Source organism: Trichoplax adhaerens, genomic scaffold (genome assembly GCF_000150275.1).
Source record: "Trichoplax adhaerens TRIADscaffold_6 genomic scaffold, whole genome shotgun sequence".
NCBI lineage: Eukaryota > Metazoa > Placozoa > Uniplacotomia > Trichoplacea > Trichoplacidae > Trichoplax > Trichoplax adhaerens.
In genome coordinates this window covers 5,951,800-5,965,835 of record NW_002060948.1, presented here as the reverse complement: position 1 = coordinate 5,965,835, position 14,036 = coordinate 5,951,800, and the positions used below count along the sequence as shown (strand labels likewise).

The window sequence follows — 14,036 nt, the reverse complement described above, 5'->3', positions numbered from 1 at the left end:
TTTTACATGTGCCTGACAAATGAATTTCTGTTTGAAAGTTCTTCCCTTACAGTTGATCTGTAATATTGTAGTAGGGTATTAGTGTCTTATTATCCATTTCTGCTATCATACGAACCGGCATGATAATTTTTCACTGTCACTACTATACAATAAGTGATTCACCATCAAAATTCTACTGGCTCCATCAGAAAACGCAATGTTACGATGCTAGGTTACGTATTTTGCTAATTGGTTAGGTCTTCTAATATTACTTTGCTAATGGATTACATTTAATAATTGTTAATTGAAGATAGGTTTATTAATTAATATCTAAATTGTTAGATGACAAAGCTTTAATTGTACTTTGTCGAATTATTACTAGAGCCAGTATATTAATTATGTAAAATATCGTATGGTAAATTGCTATGCTTGCAGCATAAGTTTATAGCAATGTATAATAGGACGAGCAATTAATTGCTCGTTCCTCAGTTCGTTGTTTGATAGTGCACAGGATGGCACTCGCCTACTCTACTAATAAACTAAACTAGTCTTGTAGAACAGTCATATTTTTGTGCGACAGAAAGTAGTTTAGTACCAACATACATTAGATCTTCAGGTGTAGTGGAGCTACGGACAAATAATCGAGAAGATCAGTATGGGTGTGCACAAGACTAAATTGTGACTCGTGGTAGTAAGTTACTGTTGGTATCTCGACAGAGGCATTGTAAAATGCAGAAATATAGACATAGATCACTCCATTTTTGGTCCTCGGTCTAAACTCAATTATTGAAGACACTTTTACAGTAATTGATTTTTGGTTGATTGATCAAAACAGGATAAAAGATGAGTTTGTAAAGAATGTTTTTTTTGAGTATTAAAAACAACAAAATAATTTGACTTTGATTGATGTTAGGAAAATTACCGCGCTAATTGGATCCCTCTACTGTATTGTCTTCTTTAATATCAATTACGACACCCATCAAAAGAGTTCATCTATCGAGTACTCAACTACTCATTCGATCTTAAATCAGCCACTCTCTATACTTTCTGCGATGTTATAAAACTTCTCATTTAGATATTCACTATTTTCTTAATATATAAATCTATCGCACACTCTAATGTCATAATTACTGACTCACATGTTGTATGAAGAATAATCCGGTTCGCTTTTATACTTCGAAAAGAATTAATAGTTCTTGACGGCTAAAATCAATAATCTTTGTAATAATAACTTTTATTGTTTTACATCAAGTTGAAATTTTAATTATTAGGACGTACAAAATGAATAAACAAGTAAAGTAAAATTACCCTTACAAAGCGAGTGCTAAAACATAAAATAAAGTAATGGTTGAACGATATCCCAAGCTTTCAATTTCTAGTCAATACAAAATTAGTTATTTCTTCTATAGCCAGGGGCTTCAGCTACTTGTAACATTTTAAAATATGAAAATATAAGTTGCCTTTAAACAACGAGTGCTCCAGTATGAATTAAAGTCAACTTGCGACTGATAAATCACTATATAATTATATAATTATATAAAATATTAATCTGTATCTTACCATGAGAGAACTTTTTCTTTGGCATTTTAACAACCTTCGTTGACATTCATTCGTTCATCATATAGTTCTATATTCAATAGGCTTAACTTTACATATGCCAGAAAAGATTTTCTTTAAAATATTTTACTGAGTTGGAAGCGATCAAGTCCAAGGCTTACCGATCAGTATCAAGAGATCAACTGTTATGTTCGCCAATATATTTGTTGAAATGTTCGTTATAAATTTATAATTTCTCGACATCGTGTTGGTCTATAGCTAGTATTAAAATATTCCTAACCCGACGATCAATTTATTCGTTAATGTGGTCAAAAATTTTTCATTTCTATAAGCGTTTTCTGCTTTTATTCTTTCAACATCGGGGAGTTTATGATTGACTTGAGTCCTTACATTTTTCTTCAGTAGTCCTCCATGAGTCAATTTGTTCTTGATTCACTACAACTTAGTGAAAATTGACTAGCCTTAATAATATAAATAAAACTTGAAAAATATCTTAACTGGAAATAAAATAGTTTATCATATAGAACTCAATTTTATCATGTTAATCTTTACATAATGTAGATATTAATCACCAGTATCTTGGGCATCTGTGCATACAGGAAAGGACTATATCGTCATGAAGTGGTGAGCAAAGCTATTTTTGCCCTTTTAGGACAATACTTTATATTATTGTCAGTAAAATTTTGCTATGCAAGTGCACGGAATAAATTTAAATTAAATGAATTTCACCTTATATAATTCTTACTGTCATTAAATAATCGATTGCTTGTTTCTAAAGTTCAATGTTCTTTTATTTATAGTAAAGTCTAAAACGATCTATCGGTAGTAGTAATATAGTAAGATATAAATTTCATGTTCTATCTACATACTAGTAATGATTACGAAATAAATGAAATATGATTACCCAAAGAAAAAAAGTGAAATCAATTTGAAATACAGTCATCTGTGTAGTGAATAAATTATTCAATTGGCCACCTTTTCATCATCATGAAGTGTAAGATCCTCAACGAAAGTATTTCATTATGCACTAGTCAATTTCTTAATAAAATTAAATAGCACTAAATTGTTAGCTAAATCAACGTAAATTACATTTATTTGCTGATAAATAAATTATTTAGTAGATCGATTACTCTATCTTACATAAATGAACGAGTTAAAATTATAGCAAAGGTTACATTTCTCACTTTGAAGTTTGATCGTATACCGTAGATCTATGAAAAATACTTAGTCCATTTATCCTCTCAACTTTTGTTTATGTACATTTATTTAAATTCAGTTAACTTTCCTCTTTAAAGCTTTACTTCATTAACTTTCCAGTAGTAATAACTATTACATTCATACCAATGATTGAGTATAATTCTAACATATGATAATTGGATTAAATATTCAAAACTGTTAAATTTTTGGTATAAATTCAATGTACCATACTGTCACAAAATAAATAACATGAACAACAGTTTGTAATAGAAATGCGACTGTTTCAAGTTTTAGTCAACATTTATTAATACTATACACCTATGTATGATTCCTTTCGCATTCGTCTATTTTACTATCAATAACTTAATCAAAAACGATACTATAATGTTTTTAATAATAGGCTATAGCGCACCTAGTGTTTTCTATCATCAGTGCACTTGCCTCTATTGGTGGACTGGTCATGACGATCATATCATTGGTTGGGATGACTGCTACAATCGTCCATCAATTTCAAAATGGCCTAAGTATTGGTCAGGCTGCTCAAGCAGTCACAGCCATAGCTTATGCTGGTACTGCCTTGGCTACTGCAGTTTACATTTTCTTCTTTTACTATTGCATACATGGTGCGGTTATCTTTTGCAAGGTGCCAAGGAAATTGTTAAACAATAGATACACCAACCTTTCAACCATGCCGGTAAATCAACAATTTTATAGCTAACTTTCTTTCAGTCATATTTAGTCATCTATTTCTAACTATATTCGAATTGATTATATTAACTTGTAGGTACCTTTGCAAGAAGATGCTGTAGCAGCAACTGGATACGTCAGAAATCCAGCGCAAGTGCCTTCTGTCAATTATAATTAGTTATTAACCCGACTATAGTCATTACAATTAACCTAGTGGTAATACTCACAAAATTGGAATTAATAATGTCCAGAAGGTGTAATCTTTGCTAAAATAAGCAATAGGCCCTAATACACGTAGATCCCTAGCTGATTTTTACATGGCGACTTTTATATTAAGGAATATTCTACTAGGCAGTTTTGATAAAGTAACGGTAGAATGAAACTTTGAAGTGTTTAATTCTAATTCCTTCCATACTACTGATCTTAATCGGTACTTAGTATTTACATTCTGGATTCGGTGATAATGAAATAAATTGTGTTTGTATCGATAAAGTTAACCTTACTGTGATTCTTTTGATAATCGTATCCTATATTGCCGGTGCATAATGATGCAAAAGGCTACAAGTAAATTATATCTTTACTTCAAAGACTCTACCAATCAGATTTTGGGTTATGTGTCACAGGCTACTTCCTGACAAGTTCACTCGTCTAACATAAAGCACTTACTTTGAGTTGCTTGTACAGATTATTACCTTAATCTGTCGAAAGATCTAGTAAGAATATGTAACAGTTACTACAACGCCTAAGAACTACTGTGCCATTCTAAAAGGCTCACAATCAATAGATACGCTGTACTACAGCCTACAAAACAGCTTTATTTGGTGAACTCACCACTCACTACCAATCAACTGGCAAAATCAACTGATTAAAACCAATAAATGCACTCATAAATGAACGTTTTACTAAATAGAGAAATACAAGATACATTTTAATGAAGTAATTAGATGTAAGGATAAATTATTTATGAAAATAATCTTCTCTAAATTATGAACGCTATCACGAAGCCTTAGCGGCTAGTATCTGTCTCACTGTTAGAGTGCATTAGGATATTAGTTACTAGAGGAGTGAACCATTCACAAAGAAGAAAATTTGTGACAATCACATTACAAATAACGTTCATAGCTTTAATTTTCGAATTAACAAGAGTGATATTGATTTACTAGAGCACATTAATTCCTACCGTTAAAAGTGCAACAAGTCATGGCATTTCCTATACTTAACACTGAAACACTATGAGCAAGACTATTTTCTTAAACTCTATAGTTTAAGCAACGTAGAGCAGTAACACCAATTAACGTATTCAAGTAAATGATATTTCGTCTCCAATAATTATCCTTATTGTAGTTTATGATATATTGTAAATATCGAGCAAAATAGCAGCTAAGTCATAATTTACTTTTCGCTATTCATGGACTATCTGGAATTCATAAAGCTACGTGTATTGCGATATCCATAATATTTGATTGCGTCATACGTTATAAGGTAGTGAACAAAGCAGTATGACTAGTTAACCTAATATTACTAAACTAGTTTTTAATTCCTTATAGCAATTATCTTAGATAGTCCGATAGTTGAGGTATCTCAGCGCCGCCATATTCAATACTAAACGACAAGAAATTGATGCATATATCTTTAGTAGCATATTACGCTAAGAACTCTATTTCGGATCATAAATAAATCACGTATAATCGGTAATAAGCTATCCCTGATAATTTCTTGCGTGGGATTTGTAAGAACTAAATTGTAATAAGCTATAAAATTTTCCCATTGTCATGAATACTGAGATCAGCCACGAGCTATTCTTAGTTAAAGGCATGAACGAGAAAACGCCCCCTATCTTATAGAATTTCTTCCTAACCATAATCACTAACAGGCTACTGGCTAGTTATGCTTCGCTAGTAATTTATTTCAATTTTTGTAATTACTGGTAGTTATCTTGTACTGTCTAATTAAAGTATAACGTGGCGGCAAATGCGGTTTAATTATACGAGAGAAATATAAACAAGTAAACCGTGTTTGATTTCTATATTTTTACTAAATTAGCTAATTGATGTCTTGAAATCTAAAGACGCATTATCTCGTTGTTGTTGAACGAATGAACAAGTAGGCCAGTCACTTAGTTTCGATAGTCATGCATTGTTAATGTTTAATCAAATAAATTACTTTTACGCTTTAACATGTTAAAGTCTATATGACGTAATTTTAATTGCGGTTATTAATAACAAAGAAGGGGTTGGGCCTACAAAAATGAAGTCGTAATCTCTGTCAAGATTAAATAAAGTCGAAATGGATTCTTGAAATGGATTCTAATGTTAGGCATCGTATTTCAATGGCGATATTTTAAAATGGCTCACAGGAATCGATCTATGCCTATATGGTTCATTTGTACAGAGAAAATCAAGATTATGATAAGGATACCATAAAAATAGATTTCGATCGATTCCATTCTATCCTTAGAGAGTCTTTCATTCGTGTGATCTGGTTAGGTTATCAGTCAATATGAAAGCTAGAAAATCAATGAAATATGGACTTCAGCGCCAGCTTCTACTATTACGCTAGCAGTAATTATTGCAGCTGACGCAAATAATTCGTAGAAATACCGACAAAATCACAAATATTAATTCTTTATATGAAATTGAAGATAAACAATGTATCAAAGTCATCAATGCAAATGGTGAGGCTAATAGTAAGAAGGAGCAAAAGTCAAGTAGAGACGAAATTCATGACAAAGAATTCATAGAAGCTAAGAACACGGCAAGTAAAAATGAAATGCACTATCGTCTAGATAGTAATAGCATTGGATATTTGCTATATACAGCAGTGTCGATAATCAGTTAGAAGATATCTTACCAGCAATGGGTGTTAACGTGAAGGATAATCGTAGGCCTTTAGGTGCACAAATGATCACATCGATAATCCAAGAAAAGGTTTGGTATCTATAGCGGATTTTAAATATGAAGGTGATTCCAGCTCTTCGAAGAGTTCAGATGTTTTTAAAAATCATTTTAACACAGAGAAGAGATTAAGGGCACCATCATCCATAAGTAGTAACCGTTTATCATTCAAACCATTAAACTTGAAAAGACCTATTGGGTGGGCTACGAGTTAATATAGTAATTTCGGAAATCTAGAGTAGTATTTTATCAGCTATCACTATAGTAATTAATTGCTACTTTTATTTGGAATACTTTTAGAGTAATAAGTTGATAGCATGATAAAGGAATGCAATTTAGTAGCTTGGAGAAAAGTCAAAGAAATTGTTAAGAAATTTAGTTCTTACGGAATGCTCCTTCCTTCAGTGATTGTGGGTAATTTGAATTTGTAATTTTGATAGTTTGATTGGCTACAGCACTATTTGATAGTCTCTTCGTATTAATTAATACCTTAAATTCTAATGGTTATACTTATAACATGCTTTCATCGCAGTCCATATACCCGTTTATAGATGAAGATTAAAGGTATTTCCTCCAATAAATTAAGCGCGTTCAAATCAGTACTGCTACAGTTGTAGTAAATTAAAAAATTTTCTCAATATTTCTGATATAAAGGTCTCAATTGTAGTGAACTGGAATTCTGCTTGTCATTTATTGGATGCCTACACCAGAAATAATTTGTAGTTTATTTATCTAGGCATGTTGAGGGTGGCTCATTTACTGCCTTGTATGTTAATTAAAGCTAATCATGACTAAAATATTGTAAAGTAAATTTGAATCCAAAGTAATTCTATACTGTACTTTCATAGGGCAGATTATTACAGACATATTGTAGATACAAAGGACGAAGACTTGAAGACTTATTATTTTTCCTATCGTTTTAGTGACACTACCATGGTAACTATTATTGAGCACTAGTAAGCTAAATAAGATACTTAGATCATGCTTATACAATAATTTTGTAAGTTAAAAAGCAATAACTGAAATATAAAACAATAATAGCGTATAGTTCGCATACATATCAATCCAGATAAAACAGTCTACGAATATCCAATTAACAAGAAAATTTTAATATATGCAGCAGGGATTCATCCTATCTTGGCCAGTAATATAATGGTCTATATTGCCATGTAAATATTAATTTTAGCAATTGTAACTGCCAAAAATATTCTAACCTTGAAAACCCTTCAGAATTTAAGAAATGAATAAAATACCATAGATTACATATAGAAAATTTAAACTTGAGCAAACATTTTATTATTATGCCTTTACTTACTAATGCAAGGGATAGTATTTCAATGGCGATACTTCAAAATGGATCAGAGGAATCGATCTATGTCTATGCAATTCACTCGCGTGAAGGAGATCAAGGTCGTGATGAGGACATCATAGAAACAGATTTCGGTCTTCTCCAAAGTATCCTTAGCGAACTTTTCCATTCATATAATCTGGTTAGATTATCAGTCAATATGGAAGACTAAAAATCTGATCAAACATGGACTCCAGCATCAATAACAGCCATTATGGAAGCAGTGATTATTGTTTATGACTGTACAAAATTCATAGATATGCCACCGAAATCACCATTATTACTTACTCATGTGACAGCGGAGATGGAACAATGTATCAAAGCCATTACTGTAAGTGGTAAGGCTAATGACAAGAAGGAACTAGAGCCGACCAGAGAAGAAATTCATGATGAAGAATGCATACAAGCTGAGGACAGGGCAAGTGAAAATGAAATGAACTACCGGCTAGACATTGATAACATTGGATATTTGCTATATACAAAATGAAATATCGATGATCAACAAGATGATATCTTACCAGTAATGGATATTAACATAAAAGATAATCCTAGGCCTTTAGATACGAGTGATCACATCGATAGCGCACTAAAAGATATAATGTCCGCAGCAGATTTTCAATTTGAAGATGATTCCATCTCTTTGACGAGTTCAGATATTTCCATTGAAAATCATTCTAGCAATATGAAGAAATTAGTAACGCTATCACAGAGAAGTAATGTCCGTTTTACCATTCTACCCATCAAATTTGAAAAGACCCATTGAGCTATATTGTTGATTAAAAGGATAGTTAAGAAAGATTCTTCAGAGAATTTTATAACATTCTTTTTTGATCCACAGGGCCGAGATAAAAATAAACTTGGCGCCGTAATATCTTATTTAGAACTAGAGAGGGTTAATAACCTTTCAATAAAGCTATCACAGGAAAGTGGTAAAAATCTCGGTACATGGTTAATAGTAGCAGTAAAAGTTATCATGCAAGAAGCCGAAAAAATGTCGAATGAGGAATTGATGGCAGAGATTGAACGTAAGCATCGAGAAGAAATAGAAATCCAATACGAAGATGGGTTAGATACAGAATGTGGAAAGCCAGGCTATTTAGTTAAAATACAGTTTGACAATTATAGAGTTAAAAATCTGGGTAAATCATTCTGTTGGCGTAATATTCCTATGTTAGCTGTTATTACCGGTAAAAACGGTAGCGGTAAAACAGCAATTCTAGAAGCTATACTACAAGGGTCAAAAAGTAAAAATTTCGACATCACCGATTTAGATACATCACTGCTAGCAAGTACGCAATCAATGCTTACAGAATTTAATCATTTAAATGGAATCATTTCCATGATATCAAGACGAAGAATTAGATCCAATAAATCATCAGTTCGTCCAACCTTGTCATACCGAAGAAACGTTTCGCAAATCTGTTACCTCAGTTCTAACTCTGAGGAGAAAAGCTTCGCTCCCAATTCCATTCATGATCAAAAAGGCGACAACAAGAATCCCACTATAAAGGCAGTTACGCGAGTATCCGATGATTTTGAACAAAATTTTAATAAAACATTAGAGGACATAACAAAGCGCCGTATTCTAGGTGAAAGATATCAGATGGAATGTTCTAACCATGAAGAACTTTATCGAAAAATCATAGACAAGGTCTGCGATGCTACGATGAAATTAGGATTGACGAATACAGCAGAAATTGAAAGTAAACTTCAAGAAAAGCTAGCACAGTATTTAAGGGAGGAAATTGGACAACTAATCAAGACCTACGGTTCATGGAAAGACTACATACGCTATTTTTTGCAAATGGATAACACGCTTTACGATGTCAATAGACATTTACATAAAAATAGATTTAAGTATGATATAAATATAATTGAGAATGAGGAATTAATATGCCAAAAAAGAGTACCTTTCAGCATACCTGTTTTTCAAGTTCAACTATCTCCCGCCGAACGGTTAGAACTGTTATCGTTGTTGTGGCTATTCGGAAGTAAGAATTTGGCAAAAACCAATGTTAGCGGAATCATTTTACTCGATGAACCGGATGCCCATCTTCACCCAAGTTTAGTTAAAGACATCATTGAAACGATTAAATCTAAATTGATATCCAAGCTTGGTATTCAGGTTATTATGACTACTCATTCCCCTACAACAGTCAGTCTTGCACCCGAAGGCAGTGTCTATATCCTGTCAGAAGATAATATAACCAAAGAGGCCAAAATTGAAAAGGCTGCTAGTAAGCGGTAAGCAATACAATTATTAACTGCAGAATTTGTCCATGTCAATTTACCTTTTCGAATCGTCTTCGTTGAAGCTACTGATGATAGAATATTTTACCAAATGATTCAAGACAAATTAACTAGTGAACGCTTAATCGCGAATGATTATCCGTTGCTGTTCATGTCTGCTAGCAGGCAGAAAAAAAGGCAAGACCCTTCAGATAAAAGTGGCAGTAAGATGATTGAGAATTCATGTCGAGCTTTAGTGGAAAATATTGTGAAATGTTGTGTCAATGAGGAAGATGAAGATCAGAGTTTAAGGGAATTTGTATTTGGGCTAGTTGATAACGACAATCAAGAAGATCCCCAATTATATAATATTCAATGCTTAAGGAGATATAGTATAGAAAACTATCTTTATGATCCAATTTATATATATTATTATTTGAGAGACCGCAAGAAAGGAGAAGAAATCCAAAAGGAAATAAATCATAATCTTTCTGCAACAAAACATCCTGATTGTTTATCTGGATTTTTCGGCAAAGGAGACACTGCTGATTTGGCCAAAGTATTGCAAGAAATTATCAACGTTATAACCAAAAAGCTAGTTGATGCGATAGAAGAATTCATCAAAATCCAAAAGAAATTTAAAGAGTGTCTTGAAAACTTGGTATTACTGCATGAAGATCTTGAAAATGAGACAGGAGTATCAAATAAAGAATTGATAATGAAAGATTTCGAGGAAACCTGTAAAGTTGTTTGTAATAAAGGGAAGCTAGTAGAATATGCGAAGAAAATCCGTGAGAGTACAAAATGCAATGATGTCCTAAAAGAGCTAATCGTTTATGCCCGAAAAATTGTCAAGTCTATCGATAAATTAAGGAGTAACAGAAATGATCTTTTCAAGAAGAGAGAGGATTCACACGACGTTTATGAGCTGATAAAATCAACAGAAAATGTGTCTTTCGGGAATGGTATTACTAGTACCTTGTCTTATCCTAAAGTAATATTAAAAATGAGAGGACATGATTTAGTGACTTTTTATACTGCAATTTATCCATCTCTACCTAAACTCAATTCAGAGATGATTGCCTTCCTAAGAAGGTGTAGCCGAATTTTGATACCAGAAGATTTGATACCAATTTTTAAGTCTCTTCAAATACCGGATATTGAATTGCAACGTCAATGTACCACAAGAGCGAGTAGAGAGGATGCAGAGAGAAGTGATACTCAATTAATGAAGAAAGTGGACCGACAGAAAACTCAGTTGAGAGAGTTACAAAAGAAACTTGATAAGATTAAAAAGCAAAACCAGGCTTTAAATGACTGTCTAAATCAAGTTGAGGAAAAATTAAATTCCGGGGAATCCCAAGAGGTGCATACAGATGTACTTCATTACATCGTTAATAAAAGAAAGAAATTGATAGATGAAGGACAGGAAAGTAATGGTTCAGGTGACGAAACTAACGGTCATGATAGAATTGTGAATGATTTCTCGACTTAATAAAGAAAAAGAAGCAAATCATTTTTATAATAATTGAAAGTCTAATATTCCACTAGCGATAACTGCAAATATAATCAATCGAAATAACTCTTTGATGAAAACTTACTGTAATTTGTTAAAGAACTCGTATGCAAAGTTAGCGACATTAAGATATGGACTATCCAATTTTATTGATGTTCAAATTTTAAAATTCTTCTGAAAGACTCACTAATTCGTGCGCATTCAATTCTTAATGGTATATTCCAACCATAAGCGTATAGTATTTTATTTCATGGTACGAAACCATTAAGAGTTTCAACGCAAGAGCGTTTCGTAAATGATTACGATAATCTACGTGAAGATGGAACAAGAAAGCAATTATTTTCATTGACGGCAAGATACCGGAACTTTATTAGTTGACAACATTTCGCCTATAGGTAGAAATTGTATGTAGAAGAAAAAAACGATAGCTGATAGACTATAGCAGCTACAGTATTGGCCATACCAATTTTAGGATTGCATTTAAATTTCCAATTGCAAGGTCTTATGCACGCTTTTAATGGTAGATTTCACATCTACTAGCAATTAGCTAGTGCCTATGTATCTTTTTACCACTAAGTCTCTAGGCCGATATTTCCTTGACAATCATGGACAGATTTTTCTAACTATATGTTATAGATACAGATAATGCTAGCAACTTGTTCTATTTCATCTTTAATTGAAAATCGAGCTACTCGTTAATTCACTGTCTAATTATAATGAAAGTTAATAACTAGAATTCTTCTTCATAAAATTGTATTGTACAAGTAATTTTTGTCTTTACGAAATCGACGGTTAGTGATAGGTATTATAACATACGGTAGCGTTTATAACTGTGGCTAATTTAGTTTACTAATGCAATAAATGTTATCTTATAGTATGTAATGAAAGTTGGGTTTAGGATTCTCTTTCTAGTTTTTGTATTGTAATAAGCACTGTAGCTTAAATATTAACTTATTTGTTTGGTTACACTAGATATTACTTAGTATTTTTAGTATATTGTGAACCCGACTACTTCATTCTGGCAAGAATTTAAGAATATTCGGTAACATTATTTTGTTAAGAATTATACGATGTTAGATTGTAATTTAAGTTTTATTTAGTTGGCATTTCATGAGTGCTTTAGTTATGATACACAACAACATACGCATATAGCTAATTTGATTATAAATACAGCAGAACTTATTTTACTTCACGATAGAACACAATAAGAACCCGAACGTTCTGATCTGCGTTCATATTTAAGATTATCGGGCCTGTCTTGGTATATTTTTATAGATATATTCCGTATGGCGTAGTTAATGTAGTAATTTCAGGAATCCAGAGTAGTGTTTTATCGGCTATCACTACAGTAATTAATTGCTAGTTTTATTTAGAATACTTTAGAGTGATAAGTTAATAGCTTGTTACCACAAACTATTCTGTATAGCTTATGGAAGGTAGCGTTGTTTAGTAGTGTAAAAGCGATGACGTGTAGTGAAGAAGGTAAAGGTCAGGATATACCTAAAATCATAAGTAATCTCGCATTTTCTTGATAGTTTGATTGATGAAGGCAGTAGCTCTGTCCTTCTCTAATTCTTTTAAGTAATTTTGTAAGATTATTATTAACAGTTACAATAAATTGGGTTTTCCGCTAAAGTTAACTTAAGTTGGTATTCAAAGCTGTTTCTTTTAATTTAGCCGTTTGGAAATGTGTCCATTCGGTTAATATAGTATCGCATACGTTAAAAGTATCAACAGAAATTAATACATGATAAGTTTTCCAGCTTCATGTAGAAGAGAATGATAAGATAAATTCTATCTAAGCTTGTGTGATTAGTTGCAATAATAGAACTAGAAATGCTTAAACAGTAGAATAAAATTATGACTTCGAAGTTAGACAAATACAATGACGCAGATTAGTATGAAAAAGGAATGCAATTTAGTGGTTTAGAAGGAGAGAAGTCAAGAAGTTATTAAGAATTTCAAATGATACGGAATACTCCTTTCCTTCGGTGATTGTGAGTGATTCGAGTTTGTAATTTTTGATAGTTTGATTTGCCACGGCAGTATTGGTGCTCTCTTGTATTAATACTTTTAATTTCAATGTTTATACTCATATCTTGCTTTTATCGTAGTCCTTTTACCCGTTTATTTGTCATTAAAATTAAAGGTATTTTCCTCTATAAATTACGTGAGCTCAAAGTAGAATTCTGCTTGTCATTTACTGAATGCCTTCATCGAAAATGATTTTGTAATTAGATACAACCAGGCATACTGAAGTTGGATCTTTTTCTACATTGCATGTTAATTAAAGATTATCATAACTAAAAGATTGTACAGTGAAATTGAGTCCAAAGTAATCTTATACGGTACTTTCATAGGACTTATTATTACAGATCCTTAAAAGATGTGCTGTTTTTCATATCGTTTTGTTAATACCACTACGGTAACTTTTATCGAGCACTACTAATAAGCTAAACAAGATACTTAGATCTTGCTTATACAATAATTTTATATGTTAAAAAGCAATAACTAAAATATAAAATAACGATAGAGTATCGCTCACTGTTGCAAATCTCCTTTGTAACTAGAAAACGGGTCTTAAACACTATCTTTACTAGTACTCGTGTTCCCAACTAACTTAGGGACC

The 14,036-nt window shown here is 32.2% G+C and overlaps 2 protein-coding genes across 2 annotated transcripts; both read left to right on the top strand.

Annotated features, from left to right (window-relative positions):
* Positions 1-1,260: 1,260 nt before the first annotated feature.
* On the top strand, positions 1,261-3,598 carry TRIADDRAFT_57781 (uncharacterized protein; the record flags this gene model as incomplete). The annotated part of the gene is made up of 4 exons (XM_002113855.1): positions 1,261-1,272; positions 2,098-2,160; positions 3,134-3,427; positions 3,518-3,598. The coding sequence occupies 4 exons, from the start codon at positions 1,261-1,263 to the stop codon at positions 3,596-3,598; spliced, it is 450 nt and encodes a 149-aa protein (XP_002113891.1).
* Positions 3,599-7,651: 4,053 nt separating this feature from the next.
* TRIADDRAFT_57780 (uncharacterized protein) lies at positions 7,652-11,386 on the top strand (the record flags this gene model as incomplete). The annotated part of the gene is made up of 4 exons (XM_002113854.1): positions 7,652-7,769; positions 7,920-7,993; positions 8,501-9,899; positions 9,933-11,386. The coding sequence occupies 4 exons, from the start codon at positions 7,652-7,654 to the stop codon at positions 11,384-11,386; spliced, it is 3,045 nt and encodes a 1,014-aa protein (XP_002113890.1).
* Positions 11,387-14,036: the final 2,650 nt, after the last annotated feature.